Here is a 14,550-nt window from a genome sequence, read left to right as displayed (position 1 = left end):
TTAACCAGGAAATTCCACTGTGGTACATACCTTCAACCTGAAGTCTCTGAAATCACAGTATGCAGAATTGAGCATATCAGAGACAGACTAAAAGCAGGCTGTGCTGTGAGCGGGTCTTTCACACCCACATCAGGCCTGGCACTAAGAAGGGAAGTGGACAGCCCAGTGCAATGCAGAGCCCCAGGGTGTGTATGGGAGCCCGACTCCTGCATGCACTCAGCTTTTCAGTTTCAACTCCACATAATCATCATCTGTCCCACCCCTACGGATAAACATGGAACATTGCCCTCAATGAATATCTACTGAATAAATGAGCAAATTAAAAACTACAGGGGAACTCTATGACAAGAGGTAGTGAGAAATTTAAATCTCCCTGTAGACTATATTTTGGGGACAATGTAAAGATCAATGAGACGAACGATGGTGTGTAATTAAAGACATTGATGGAGGCCCTGTAAACGCTGTTCTGGGAATCCTGGTGAGAAGGAAAAATCTAGTGGCGGCCTGCAGAATGCCATCATCAGTAGCCACAGGCAGGAGAAGGCCTGATGTCCTGCCTTACCTGTGGTGTTACTGTGGACAGCTACAGAACTTTCAGTTCTTAGAAAGACTTCTATGTCTTCTTGAACCCCACCCCAGAGACCCTTCTCACTCTCTCTTCTTGATCAAAAATGTAACCATAGCCCTAGTTTCTGGATCAAATGGCATTTTCTCATCTCTATCTTCTAACGGGGCTGAGAAAACAGAGCCTTTAAAATTGAACTGAACCATCAGAAGGGCTTTAGCACATCTCCTGTGTGATGTGGCTGGCAGAAAAGAATATCTATACGTTTGCTGCTGCCTTGACTGTGTTCTATCTGCTTGACCTGGCTTTACAAGTAAGGTTTATCAGTCTTAAACAGCAATAGCTGATTTGGAAATAGGGATATAAAAATCTACTGTTTCTTTACTTTCATATAGGATTTTCAGCATCAAAAGTCAAATGTATAAAGGGCATTGGCGGCTGTGGTTCTCAAACCCTGGCACCACCAGGCAGGATCATGTGGATCCTATGTGTGTGAAGCTGTTTCTGAATGTGCTGAATATGACCCAGCTTGGATAGTTGCACGAACAGATGTGTTTCTTTTGCACCAGGTGCGGTGTTTTTAAGCAGTGCATTAAAAATGAAGCGTCATTCAGGAGCTGATGTTTTCCTTGCCCACTTTGAAATGAGATGTTAGGCTGCAGTTCAAAAGAAAATTCCCAGAGGAAGGATTCAGGATGAATAAACTATTTATTGCTCTGTCTACACAAACTGGAGCCCATCTAAATAAGATATCAATTCTTATTTTATTTGAAGTCACAGAACAAGCCATAGGTTTGGTATTTTCATGAGTAAGACTTCCGCCTCTCTTGGGTCACAGGAGGAGCAATGAAATTTCTGGAAATGGACAGCTTCCAGCTGCCAGAGAGCACCAGTAAGAATGAAGGCTTGCAGTTTGATGGCGCTTCTGTGAAAACATGCTCAATATATCTATTATCTCCTTCATGCCCTTACAATGCTGTGCAGGTAAATAGAGCAGTTGTTACCCCCAACTGAAAAGTGGAAAATGGTCAAGAAGTGATTTTGACTCAAGGACACATTTCGGTCTAGACTTGAATGTTCATCTTGCCTCTTGGTGCTCTGTCTGCCAGAAGATGTCATAAAGCATAGTAAGTAAGATTTTAAAATACATTACTTAAAATGTAGGAGCTTTCAGTGTGTGATGACAAAAACCAATGCCAACGATACAGCTTATAAAGGAAATGAATGGTCTATATTGAGGAAATGAGACACGTTTATTCCCCAAGCAAAAAGGCACACTGTGAGGGACAAACAAGCAGAGGGAAGTTTTGCATTTAAAATTTATTAGGTATAGGAAAGCAGTGTAGGAAGGTACATTTCTTCTCACCCTGGAACTAGTTGATGAAGGATTCAGAGTCCTCAGGTTTCCCTCTCAGTGTCAGCTTTACAATTATATTTGCTAAATTCTCTTTTCATTAGACTTTCTCTGAAGTCCCCCCAACCCAAAGCTCAGATATCTGGAAGTATGGTCTTTGGAGGCTTTCCAGTTCTGCAATAGAAATCATTCCTAGAAAAGTGACTCTTTCTCAGTTCAGGGGTTTTGTTGTTTTGCTTTATGTTTTGCCAAATCTTGGTCTAACCAATTCTGGCACGTAAGGGTGATATTCAATTTATGATTCTCAGTGTCCAGGGAGGTGGAGAAGAAAGTGTCCAGAAAAACAAAGACAGTGGTAACAAAGATAAAGATACATTAAAACAATACATTAAAACCAGGGCACATTAGCAGCATGAAGTGAACCTTGGAGAATAATGCAGTGTGCTAGTCAATGTGGGGCTAATAAACCCCAATCAAGCTGGCATCTGGGGTAACGGGTATTATCATCCAAATATCCATAAGTATGGAGTGATAGCAGAGCTTCCCTGGAATAGCTCCATCACTGTATAAGAAAAGGGCCCAGCAGAAGAAGAATTCACAGCCTACTTTCAAGAGGTAGGAGAGCTGAGACTGGAATGAGGTGGGATGGGGAAGTTGAGGCAAAACTCTCTAACCACATCAATATGTACCTGCTCCATCCATACCTTCCATGTATTATGTAGGCAATTCCTACACTGACAGACTGGGAAGCTATTATGAGATTCTCTTATTTTGTAGCCATAGAGTATTACAGTACTATTTAAAGCTATTTAAAGACAGAGTATGATAGAACCATTTTGGAAAACAATTCCACTCCTGTATATTTACCCAAGAGAAAGGAAAATCTATTTCTACACAAAGATGTTAAGTGAATGTTTTACAAAAAAAAAAAAAAAAAATTATCCAGAACACCTAAACTGGTAATGCCCAAATGTCCATTACTGTATGGATAAACACAAAAATGTCCATACAGTAATACAAGAATATCCCTTCAATGTAATACTACTTAGCAATAAAAGCAAACTACTGACACAAATAACAATGTGGATGAACCTCAAAAGCACTATGATCAGTTGGGCGCCATGGTGCACGCCTATAATCCTAGCAACTTGGGATGGGAGGCTGAGGCAGGAAGATGATAAATTCAAAGAGACCCCAAGCAACTCAGCAAGACCTTGTCTCAAAATAATCATAATGCTGTGTGTGCCCTGGTTCATAAAGCTCAACCTGCAGCATTGATTCACCCCACAAAAAGGTCTGGGGATGTGGTTCAATGGTTAAGCACCCCTGGGTCCAATCCCTGGTACCACCAACAACAAAAAACCCACTATGATCACTGGAAGAAATTAGACTCAAAAGGTTACATACTGTTCCTACTTGGCTGTGTGTGCCACTCCACTAAATGTCTGCCTTGTTGTGCATTAGCAGCTGAACAGATGCTGGGTACACCTTTATTTCACATCCGCTCACACTCAAGCTCCTGCCCTAGATCTGACAATCAACTGACACACTGTGCAGGGAAGATTCCATGCATGTGACATTCTGGTTGTAGGACTGAAGTCCCTGTGTTCTTGTCCAGATTCAATTAGTTCCACCCAGGATAATCTCCCTTCTTAGTACCTCAAAGTCAACTGATTAGGGCAAGTGACTCAATGGGGAGGCCACTGGGATGTACAGGCCATGTGCAAGGGCTTAGGCCACTGGGAGTTAATGCAGAATTCTACCTCCAACAATGATGAAGCCCTCCATTCCCACACTGCTCTTCCACGTGTTAATTCATGAGTGTGAGTTATTCAAAATTTAAGAATATTTAGAATATGTAGAATATTTATTTTGTATTATAAAAATTAATGAAATAAATCATGTATTTTATTACTATCAAATTATGCCAAATTCAAGAAAATGTTAAAAATAGGAAATAAAAAAATGCTGTGGAGTTACTGGATTTAATATATTTGGGCGATAAACAGAAATAATTCAGACACTGAAATAGGCACTTCATATATTTTTTATTAATTCTCACAATAACCCAGTGAGATGAACAGTATTAACAGATTAGGTTCTGAGGGGATAAACAACTTTCCCCATATCACAGAGCAGATAAGTGGTGGCCCAACATATAATAGTTTTAAAATAAATAACATGCGAAAAGGAAATGAGAAAGATCATGTGCTATATTGCAAAGTGTACAGGACTTTGTCCAAAGATGCTGGTTTACTAAGTGAACCCAAATCATTTTCTCAATGTTTTTCATACTTTAATTTTATTTATTTTTATATAGTGCTGAGGATCAAACCTAGGGCCTCACACATTCTAGGCAAGGGCTCTACCGCTGAGCCACAACCTCAGCCCCTCAAATTTTTTTTTAACCTTGATGTTCTTGAGACGTGCTGGGGTTCAAGAAGAAAAGGAGCAGCTTTCTATTCCTCACAATCAAAACATGTACACATGGGTTTAGCAGATGGAGACCATTGTCACCTTTACTACTGATACAGAGTTGATAGGTGACTTAAGACCACCATATAACAATCCCTGCCTGATGAATAGAGGGTTTGGGTCCTTCTGTACAAGGGAAAGAGGATTCTCTGGAACAGGCACACTTCACAAGCCCTGGGTGAAGAAAGCAGAGAGACCTACCTGCATGTGGAGTTTTTTTTTTAATTAGACCAGTTCCACACTTGTGAAATTTGACCAGTGGCTGCACCTACCAGCACAGTAACTCACTTTTATCTCCAAAGACATTAAGAGAATCAGGGGAAAAGGCCAGGGGCATTTAGGAAAAGTCTTTTAAGTTACAAGGGCAGTAACAATGCAATAGCAACTCGAAACACTGAATCATATACATAAAAATCTACTATTTATTTCCAATAAAATACAAAGTATTTTTCAATCATGAAGATGATCAAGTCCTGATGTGTATAACTTGTAGACAGGATTTTTATAAAGCTCAAGATAAGAAGAAAAAGTGATGACTAATTTATAAATATCATCATTTATGTCAGGCACTATCATAATTCACATATAAGCATCTTGTGAGTTTAAAGTTTGTTTTCAGATGTTTCCTCTGCTGTGTATCTCCCTGAGGCTTCTTCATACATTTAACATCAATTCTCATGATGTACAGGAACTTGCTAAGGAAAATAACATTGACTGGAAAGTTATTCTGTGCCAGGGAAACTTGATGCACACTGTTCACTGAACCCTCACTACTGTCTTATAAGACATTACAGAATTCTGTGGTCAAATAACTTGTACATGTTCATACAAATCACATGGATGGTATCAGGAAATGCCAATGGGAAACTGGTTTGGGATGAATTTTTTCAATGCTAGAAACTGGGTCTAAAATATTTTGTGTAGAATACTCCTTACCAAAGGTCTCTTTATGTAGAACTTAAGGTCCGTTTTCCATTATTAAACTCCTAATGTGTTAAACATCATTGCTTTGCTGCTTTGACAACTTTCAGCATAGCAAATATATTTTCAATGAGCAGAAGGCAACTATTACTAAAGTTTACCTATGAAGAACAATGGCTGAATTAGTTACTAACTAATTCACTTACTCCAGAAGTCTTCCTTTATGAATTATTAGCTAAATAATTATAAGATTCTGGCCACCAATTGTATAAGTGTACATTTAACCCGACTTTTCCTTTTTGTACCAAAATAAAGACATTTCAACAAAGAACATTATCTCTGTAATTTATTAATATACATTTTTCTTACCATGTAAATAGAAAGCTTAGCACCCAGACTGGGTTCAAACATGGTGAAGTCAAAGACTTGGTAATAAGGGTGGTAAAACTGTAGAATGGGAATTTGGATGTTGCCCAAGAAATCCTATGATATGTATAGAACGTGTTTCCCTAGTTAACTCTGGCCTCCAACCTCCTCCCCAGATACACCACGTACTGACACCAGGCACTGTCCTGGCCAGTGCATGCACACATTCTGTAATCCTCTCAACCACCTTGAAAGGCAGCTCCACACCTCAAGCAAACGAAGGCTCCTTGGAAGAACTGTCTCCCTTCCCACTAGTGTCCATTCAGGCAGCCATGGACTGCATAACTTAACAAAAATGTTATTCCTCACAGTTCTGGAGGCTGGGAAGCCCATGATCAAGATGCTAGCAGATTTGGTGTCTGTTGAGGGCTTTGCTTCCTACTTCACAGATAGCTGTCTTCTCATAGTATCTTTGCATGGCCAAAGAGGATAAGAGAGCTCTCTGGGGTCCCTTTTATGATGGCATTAATCCCATTCACAAGAGCTTGACCTTCATGACCTAATTACCTTCCAAAGGCCCTCTTTCCCAACACCATCACATTTGGGGTTAAGATTTCAACATATGGATTGAGTGGGGTGGGTACTGCTGAGGGCAAACATCAGTCTTATCTGAGCTATTTGAAAGAGGCCTTTTCCACTCAAGAGGGTACAAGGGAGCACATATTGAGAGGCAGGGACTGAAGTACTGCAGAGAAGAGAGGACATAGATAGGGGTATGATCAAGGCTCACTATTATGAGAACAAGAAATAAAATGATATTACTATTGAGTGGAAACTAGATTTTAATAGATGATTCAGACAAGGACTTTTTTTTCATACTTATTACTTAATTGCCTGTGTGGGTTGTAGAGCAAATAAAAAAATACCAGCTAAACTATGTTAGCACTCTTAAAAATTAATTTACATTTTATAAATGAACTACTGATTGATTCACATGGTAACATGAAATTTTAATCTCAGCAAAGAAAACGTTTTACAAAAATAATCTTCAAACAAAGCATATGGATAAAAATCACATATTTGCTAGCCCAGATTTTATTTATATGTGTAAAACACATTAATATAAAACAGTAGGCACTTTAATTTATATTAGAACTATTCTAAACTAATGTGGATAATAAAATTCCTTCTCAAGCTTACCTGGTTGGTTTTCTTTGTAATATTTTTTAAAGTACTGGTTTACATATTTAAAAAGCCTAGGATCTCAGCCAATACTATTTAACACTATATTATCTTGGCAAACTCGGCCATTAGCTACTAAAAAATGGTTAACTAACATAAGGCTAATTGTTAATGGCCTGGCAAACTGACCTGCTGTTCACTGATGTGTGGAATGGCAGGGAATCATTCACTCCTTTTAGAATTATTGGTGCCTAAATATAGTGCAGATTCTTACAGGCAGTAAGGAGCAGCCGTGCCTCATTATATGACAGGCATTTATCGTTTGTATGTAGGAAGACAGGAAACCCTGGACCTATCAGGCTGTGTCAAGAACTAGAAAGTTCAGTGCCATTCATAAGAGAAGTGTACCTGGGCAACATACAGAAGTGCCTGGGCCAGGGCAGCGAGTCATCCTTTAAAAGCTGTCTTATTCTCTACTGAGCCCACTATACTTTCAACCCTCTAGCATTCTGTCTCCACCATCTCAGCTTATGTACACTGCTTCTACTACACTCTGGAAATTAAAAAGTCCATGAAAGTGAATTTTATTGGATTCATAGGCACCATCCAATTTAAAGTCTTTTCATTGGACAGAGAACTCAAACTGGATGGCCTCACAGGCTGCCGGTCTCCAGCATATCGGTGTGCAGAGTTGCTTTGGGCTTAGGAAAGGGTTGGATCAACCAGTAATGGTCATTGTAATCAGGAAACATGACAAGAAAATGTCTAAGTTATACAAAGAAATTGCTTATGGTCTCTTTATTCTAACACGAAAACTGCCATGGATAGTCCTAAAGGTCTGTGGCCTAGTCAACTGGCCTACAGTTCAACTACAACTGTGAAAAACAAAAAATAAGTATTTGTTGATCCTGGCCTTCATAAAATAGTTTTGAGCTGCTCACAGCAGGTTTTCAGCAAGATTAAGGTAGGTTGTCTTCACAAGGGTTTTGCACTATCCTTCTACCTTAGTTTACATCAGGTTCTGTGAGAGATGCTTGAAATTAGGTATTCAAGTTAAATATATTTTCTTCTTCTCCTTGAAGTTTGGGGCGGGAGGAGAAATAGGGGGTATATCACTTTTAAAGTAGCTGTGTAAAGTTTACATCTATTTTAAAAAATCAAAGATTTGAATAACATTATCGTCTGAAATTTAAAATGTGAAAACAAATCTCTAAATTCATTTACAGATAACTTTCTTCAAGTCAACAAATTTGTCATGTTGAAAACTGAACCAACATTCTCTGAAAAATGTTTACTGCCATCCAAAACAAAACAAAAATAAGAAACAGACTTTTATCAGTCTTTATCTCACTTATGATTATTTTACACCTATTGCCACAACTGCTCTGCAAGCTCCTTAAGGCAAGTAGTGGCATCTTTCATTTCTGCAGCACTAGTACCTAGCCAAGAGTTTGTAGCCAAGTTTGTTGACTGAATGAGTGCAAGCACTGCCTGGATTTAGTTGCTTAAAAAAAAAAGTCTTTTCAATTAGATTTCACAAGTGGGTTAAATAAAAAATAATCTTCAAAGGAGAAATCAGTAGTGGGTAGAAGGCAATGAGTAGGGGGTTGGGGGGGTTGGTACAAGGTAGCAGTAAATGTGGTATGAGCCTTCTCAAAGTTCTGTAATGAAAAGTGACATAGAAATGAAAAAGCATGGGAAGAATAAGGGCCACTTTTGGGAAAAGAGGCAATAAGACAGGAGAGTAAGGAACCAAAAGCTGAAGAGGGGAGTTGTGAACCCTGGACAGAAGGAACTCTTCCTCCTTCAAGATGCAATTACCAGTAATACAAATGAAGTGAAAATAAACACATCCAGTTCACACAGTGATTTAAAATATATGCAAATATGAATAAACTATTTGTATTACTTGGTATTCTGAGTAATCTGAGGACACATTAAAAATTTCACCTATTTTATTGCTGCCCTGAAAACAAAAACATTCTTCACTCATACATTTGTATATATTTTTATGGAACAATGGTAGGAACTGTCAATTCTTGTTTACAATATTTAAAATCAGTGAATGCTGTAGCAAATATAATTACCAAAATTAAAGCTTGTAAATCTAATCTATGAGATAATTTAAGCATGAATATCTCAAAATCATCAACTTATTTATATTACTACATGAATCAACATAAAATAGCTTCCATTATATACAATGTAGGTTTTCCTAGTTAAGTAAATTTGGTTAGAAGCAGAACAAAGAAAGTATTTTAGAATTATCCAGCTATGCTGATAATTTTTCCAGTGAATCACATATCCCTGTACACACACACACACACATACACACAGCAATTAGAAAAAAAAATTGCAAAATCTGAAAGCAAGGGCGGGAGGAAGAACTTAGTATTAAAATGATATGAAGCAAAACAGCCATGGATGGATTTATTCTAAAGGAATTTCTATCCACCAGGGTGTCTTCACTGACAGTATAGAACAAAAGTGTTGCTGAAATAGCATTATGAAGAGCACACACATTAATGACAAGTAGAAGGTAAAATTACTACTCCTATGGCAGGCAGAATGTGTCACCAGAAGCTCCCATGCCTGAATTAATCATTAAGACAACGAGTATCAACTCCAATCACAGCCAAAGAACTAGGATTTCCCAAAAATGTCTCATCCAGTTTGTTCAGTGTCACACTTGCATTCACTTCCAAAAGACAGAAGAAAAGAGCAATCTTCTGAAATTAGGCTAATGCTTGATATTTCCACCTATGAGCATTTAGAAATGAGTCCAGTAAAGATAAACCAGGGCCCCTAAAGAGCAGTGGTGTGGCCAGGCAAACAAATGTTGCTTAGAAGAATCACTTAGAATACCAGGCAGACTCTGCCTATGCACACCTTCTCAGGAGTGCTATGTGTAAGTGATGTTCCTGAAGGTGTGATGACAGCCAGATCCTGTGAGGCTAAAACTGCCAGGAAGTTTTTCACAGATAAAGTAGCATGTTTGCAGCAGAAATGTTCATCAAATTATATGTGGAAAAATCTAGATGTACTGATAAAGCCCTGCTGCCCATAAGCTAAACTCCAACTAATTATACTGGACATTCTTAAAAACTCTGAAGTTCAGCAGCACTTCCCAGACATGAAGCTGAAATGCAAGGCTGGCAGCAATTCCAGGTTCTCCACTCCCAGGAGCTTGCTCTGTTGAGGCAATGACATGCATTCATGTCCACAGTACTGAGTATCTGATGGTACCTCAGGCATATTTTTGTATATTGACTAAATTATCCCTCTCTTGTTATTGTCAATTCTGATTTGTTGCATAAAATAAGGACTTCAATTAGAGGAGACTGGATTTTTAAATGATTTTTTAAAATAGTTACAAATAAAGAATTATCTCTCCAACAGATAAAATGTATCAAATACATCAAATATTCAATACAGCATTTACCCAATCTTTCTAAAATTCTATTACCAAGAAGGCCTCTACTTCTGAGCAAGACAAAGCAACAGGAGGTTTAACCTCCCTCCAAAAACAGCCAAGAAAACCAAACAAAATTAATAAAAGCAGTTATATATCATCCTAGAAAGAACAATAATCCTTTAGACATGGGAAATAAGGTGAGCCCTGTTTGTCCCAGATTACACCTGGGAAGGTTCTAGGTGAAGCACAGAGGGGAGCAATTAAGAAAAACTTGTTCCACTTCCTGGGCTAAGACAGGACTGAGATTTGGGGAAATCAAGGCAGCTCAAATTCATATGAGAGAGTACCAGCCTGGTAAGAATCGAAGAGAAAGAGAACCCCAAAGATTTGCTAAGGGCTCAACTCAGGTGTCTAGCAGAATACTGATCACATAAGTGAGAAAACTACCCAAAACCAGGGAAAGAACCACCAGAAACAGCAGCACAATAGGCCCTCTGTACCTGAAGGGTTCATATTTAACAGACTCAACCAACCACAGATCAAAAATACATTTTAGAAAATTGGGTTGAATATGTACAGATTTTTTTCTTGTCATTATTCCCTAAACAACTATTTATGCAGCATTTCCACTGTATTATAAGTAAGCTAGAGGTGATACAGGATGATGTACATAGATGATATGCAAATGCACTGCCATTTTACATAGAGGAGATTTATATCTCCAGATTTTAGTATCTGTGGGGTGAGGGGAGTGTTTCTGGAAATAATCCCCCACAGATTCCACAGATTGTATGTCCTCTTTTCACTTCCTGTTTTTTAGAACAGTTGGTTCTCTGAATTGGGTAGGGGGAGAATATTTCAGTAGCATAGTAAAAATGAAGGGCAAAAAAGCCACTCCCACTGAATTTCATTAAAATCAACATCATTAAGTTAGGGCTATTCCTATATAAAAAGTACAGTCATTCTGTTTTACAAACAGCTTTGGATCTACTATTTCAATGACACATGGACATCAAGTACACATAAAACCTGTGGTACTTTTAAATATAAAGCTTTCAGTGTTGTTTTCATTTGAAAAAAAATATACTTCTGAATACAACTTAAGCAACTTAGCAAGACCCTATATCTAAATAAAAAAGAAAGGCCTGGGGAGTAGCACAACAGTTAAGGACTCCTGGGTTCAATCCCTGGTACAAAAAAAAAAAAAAGTTTGTTTACCCCTGTACATACAATGCCAAATACTTGTTGAATAAATATACACCTTGTAACAAATATCCAAAAGGAAAAATTTAACACCTTACAATAGAAAAAAAAAATTTGATTCAACACCTTGGATTCTATTTAAATGGTTGAACCACTGTCAAGATACTTTTATGATCAAAAAGCTGAGGTTTTTTAGACATATCAATATTTTTAAAGTGGGTTGCTTGTTTTTTTAATATTTATTTTTTAGTTATAGGTAGAGACAATATCTTTGCTTTATTTTTATGTGGTGCTGAGGATCGAACTCAGTTCCTCACAGGTGGTAGGCGAGCACTCTACCTCTGAGCCAGGACCTCAGCCCAGTGGGTCACTTCTTTAAGACACATGATAACTATGTCAGAAAGTCAAATATACCTACGACTTAAGGAATAGAAATAGCATTCTCAAGGTAGGAAAATTTACCTAGTGTGTATAGGAAGCCGAAAGGAAATGAGAACAGAATACAAAAACAAGATATTCACCTGTTATTAGGAAAATATGTCCCACATATTATGTTAATAAGTAAATCAAAGTAAGGGATACAGGGGTACAAATTAAACAGTTACAGGATTCAAGGGCAGTAAATAAACTCTCTAGTCAGTTCAGTTATTAGGAACTTGCTTAAGACTCATGCTATACCCCATTATTTGAATAAAGAGAAGGTTTTCAGGTACAAAGAGAACAGACCACCATGCTGAAACAAAAAGTATTTTATTAATCATTTTGTTATGCTTTATGTGAACAATCTCCCAAAAAAGAATTATAGACATACATAAAATACACAGATATAACCATTGGGGAAAAAGTCCCAAGAACAATACCTGAGAGCAAAAGCAATGATGGAGCTAGGTTCTTTCTCACAGACTGCAATGGGCACCCATTCATGTTCATACATTAAGTAGTATTTATCTGGATCACTGTTTAAATTTTTAAAATGCATTAAATAAATAAAACTAAAATTAGCAGAAAATCAAATACAAAATCCATTAACACTCTGTAAGTAAATTTCAGGACAATTTTACCTAAATACTACAGAATTATAATTAATTAAGCAAAAATGTATGCAAATTATGAGAACTTGAATCAAAAGGAAACAAAAAAGCAATCAAGAAAAAAATTTGAAGGCAACCGGAAAATTGTCAGAATTAGGTTTCAAATCACAGGACTATAGAATATTGACTCCAGAAAACTTTCTATAGCACCAAAATTTTGGCCATATTAATCTCAAAAAGAATTTCCAAAGAACCAGAGAAGTCTAAAATACTTTGTTCCAGTATAAGCTTGAGAGAAAAGTCTTTTAGAAACTGTGAAGAAGACATACTACTAGTCCAACAAGAATAACCCAGCCACTCTACTGTTATTACATGAAAACTCAATGGCGACTCCCTCTCAATGTAAATTTTGCTCCCCTGACTTTCAGTCTAACTCTTCTAGGTACTGTTAAGGCACATTCATTCATTTTATTTAGGTGCTATTTACTCAGCCCCTAATGGGCAAGGTTATGACATTAAGGAAAACAAAGCATTTTACATAATTAAGAAATTAATAATGGTGAAAAAACAGACATGGTAGAGTTTGGAGTGGAAAAAAAAACACAAAGTTTGTATCATACTCACAAAGGAAATGGAATAGGATTATAGCTATTTCCTGGAAGCAAATTTGCAAAGATGGCTTTCATGGTTGACTTCTCTTTCACCTGGCTGTCTGTGGATCCCAGCAAATATCCATCAAACACATCTAGAATAAAAAAATATTCCACTTGTACACTAACATTCAGGAAGAATAAAAAAAATTAAAGTGTCAACTTTATTTCCCCTTGGGGAATACTGGCAGACATATCAATATCATAATTATCAGATGTGATTCAAAATTTCTAATCTAGGAAAAATGACTCTTATGGAATGAAAGAGAAAGCACAGTGAAACATATCATTGACTCTAGAGACAGGTTTTCTTCTTTACATTTTAGCACCTCTGAAACTGAGATTATTCTACCATCAATGGTTTCTGCTGCAGGAGACAGTGAGTAGCCATAAGGGTATAACTGCCCAAATATGCATGAACTTCATTACAACTATTCATGTGATGAAGTTCAGGTCCAACTAAGTAATGAGCACTGTGGTTATTATACCTGAGATTAGTAGCAATTGTAAAGTAATTCCAAATTTTATATTGAGCAATTTAATACTTAAACAGAAAGCAAGGAAAGAAAGGACAAGGCACTAATTGACTGTTAGGAAGTAAATATTTTTTTGGAAGAAATGGCAGTGATTTCTCTTATTTCTTTTCCTTTTTTCAAAGAAGCAACCCTATACTTCATGGAACTTACAGAAGTAAGAGCGCCAGAAGGTAGATAAAGCTGAATCACATTTTGTTATTGTAATACTTACATGTCAAGTAGTGCAACTAAATAAAGAAATGATAGAATGAAAAGCTCTATCTTAAAAAGCACTTTTGGTAAGTATAAAATAAATATTCTAAGAGTTAAGAAAGCATTATGTCAAAGAATTAGCAGTGATTGTTTTTCTTACTCAGAGACCCATATAAGCCAAAGAGACAACTAACAGCCTTAGAGTCAATGAAATATAGAAAAAGTGACTTAAACTGTACCTTCGGAACCACTGGCTGTATCCAGTTCTGGTGGGCCTCCCACTGACTGCTCAGTCATGACTTCAGGTGAAGTAGGCAACTGGAGATGGGTAGAGCTGGTAGAACTTTGGCTGGACAGTGTTGTCAAGAAACGATCCTCTAAAAAAAAAATACAATCCTAAGAGTCATTTAAAAATATTAAGTCTATTTCAACTTAACATTAATGTTTTTAAATGCCAATTCATATTTTTAATTGCTAAAACAGAATTTTAGCTTTTTAAAAATTATCAAGGTCAGGTAGCTCATGTCACAGAAATGGAAACAAAATTCCATATATGACTTGACCACAATCAAATCTCAGGGGACTATATCAATCAAATCTGACTCCTTTTTAACACAATACTCTTTCCACTATAACACAATGTCTTAGGACACTATGGGA

At 37.2% G+C, this 14,550-nt stretch overlaps 1 protein-coding gene across 1 annotated transcript in view; it reads right to left on the bottom strand.

Moving 5' to 3' along the window:
• Window positions 1-216: 216 nt before the first annotated feature.
• Window positions 217-14,550, bottom strand: part of LOC144250971 (1-phosphatidylinositol 3-phosphate 5-kinase-like) — a 35,812-nt gene continuing 21,478 nt past the window's right edge. Inside the window, 4 exon segments of the mRNA XM_077794123.1 lie at window positions 217-262; window positions 12,342-12,437; window positions 13,137-13,257; window positions 14,130-14,267. Of these exon segments, the coding sequence (XP_077650249.1) occupies window positions 217-262; window positions 12,342-12,437; window positions 13,137-13,257; window positions 14,130-14,267 (401 nt within the window).

The sequence above is a fragment of the Urocitellus parryii genome, chromosome Y (genome assembly GCF_045843805.1).
Source record: "Urocitellus parryii isolate mUroPar1 chromosome Y, mUroPar1.hap1, whole genome shotgun sequence".
In the NCBI taxonomy this organism is placed as follows: domain Eukaryota; kingdom Metazoa; phylum Chordata; class Mammalia; order Rodentia; family Sciuridae; genus Urocitellus; species Urocitellus parryii.
Note: the sequence above shows the minus strand (reverse complement) of the source record. Positions and strands in the feature narration are given on the sequence as shown.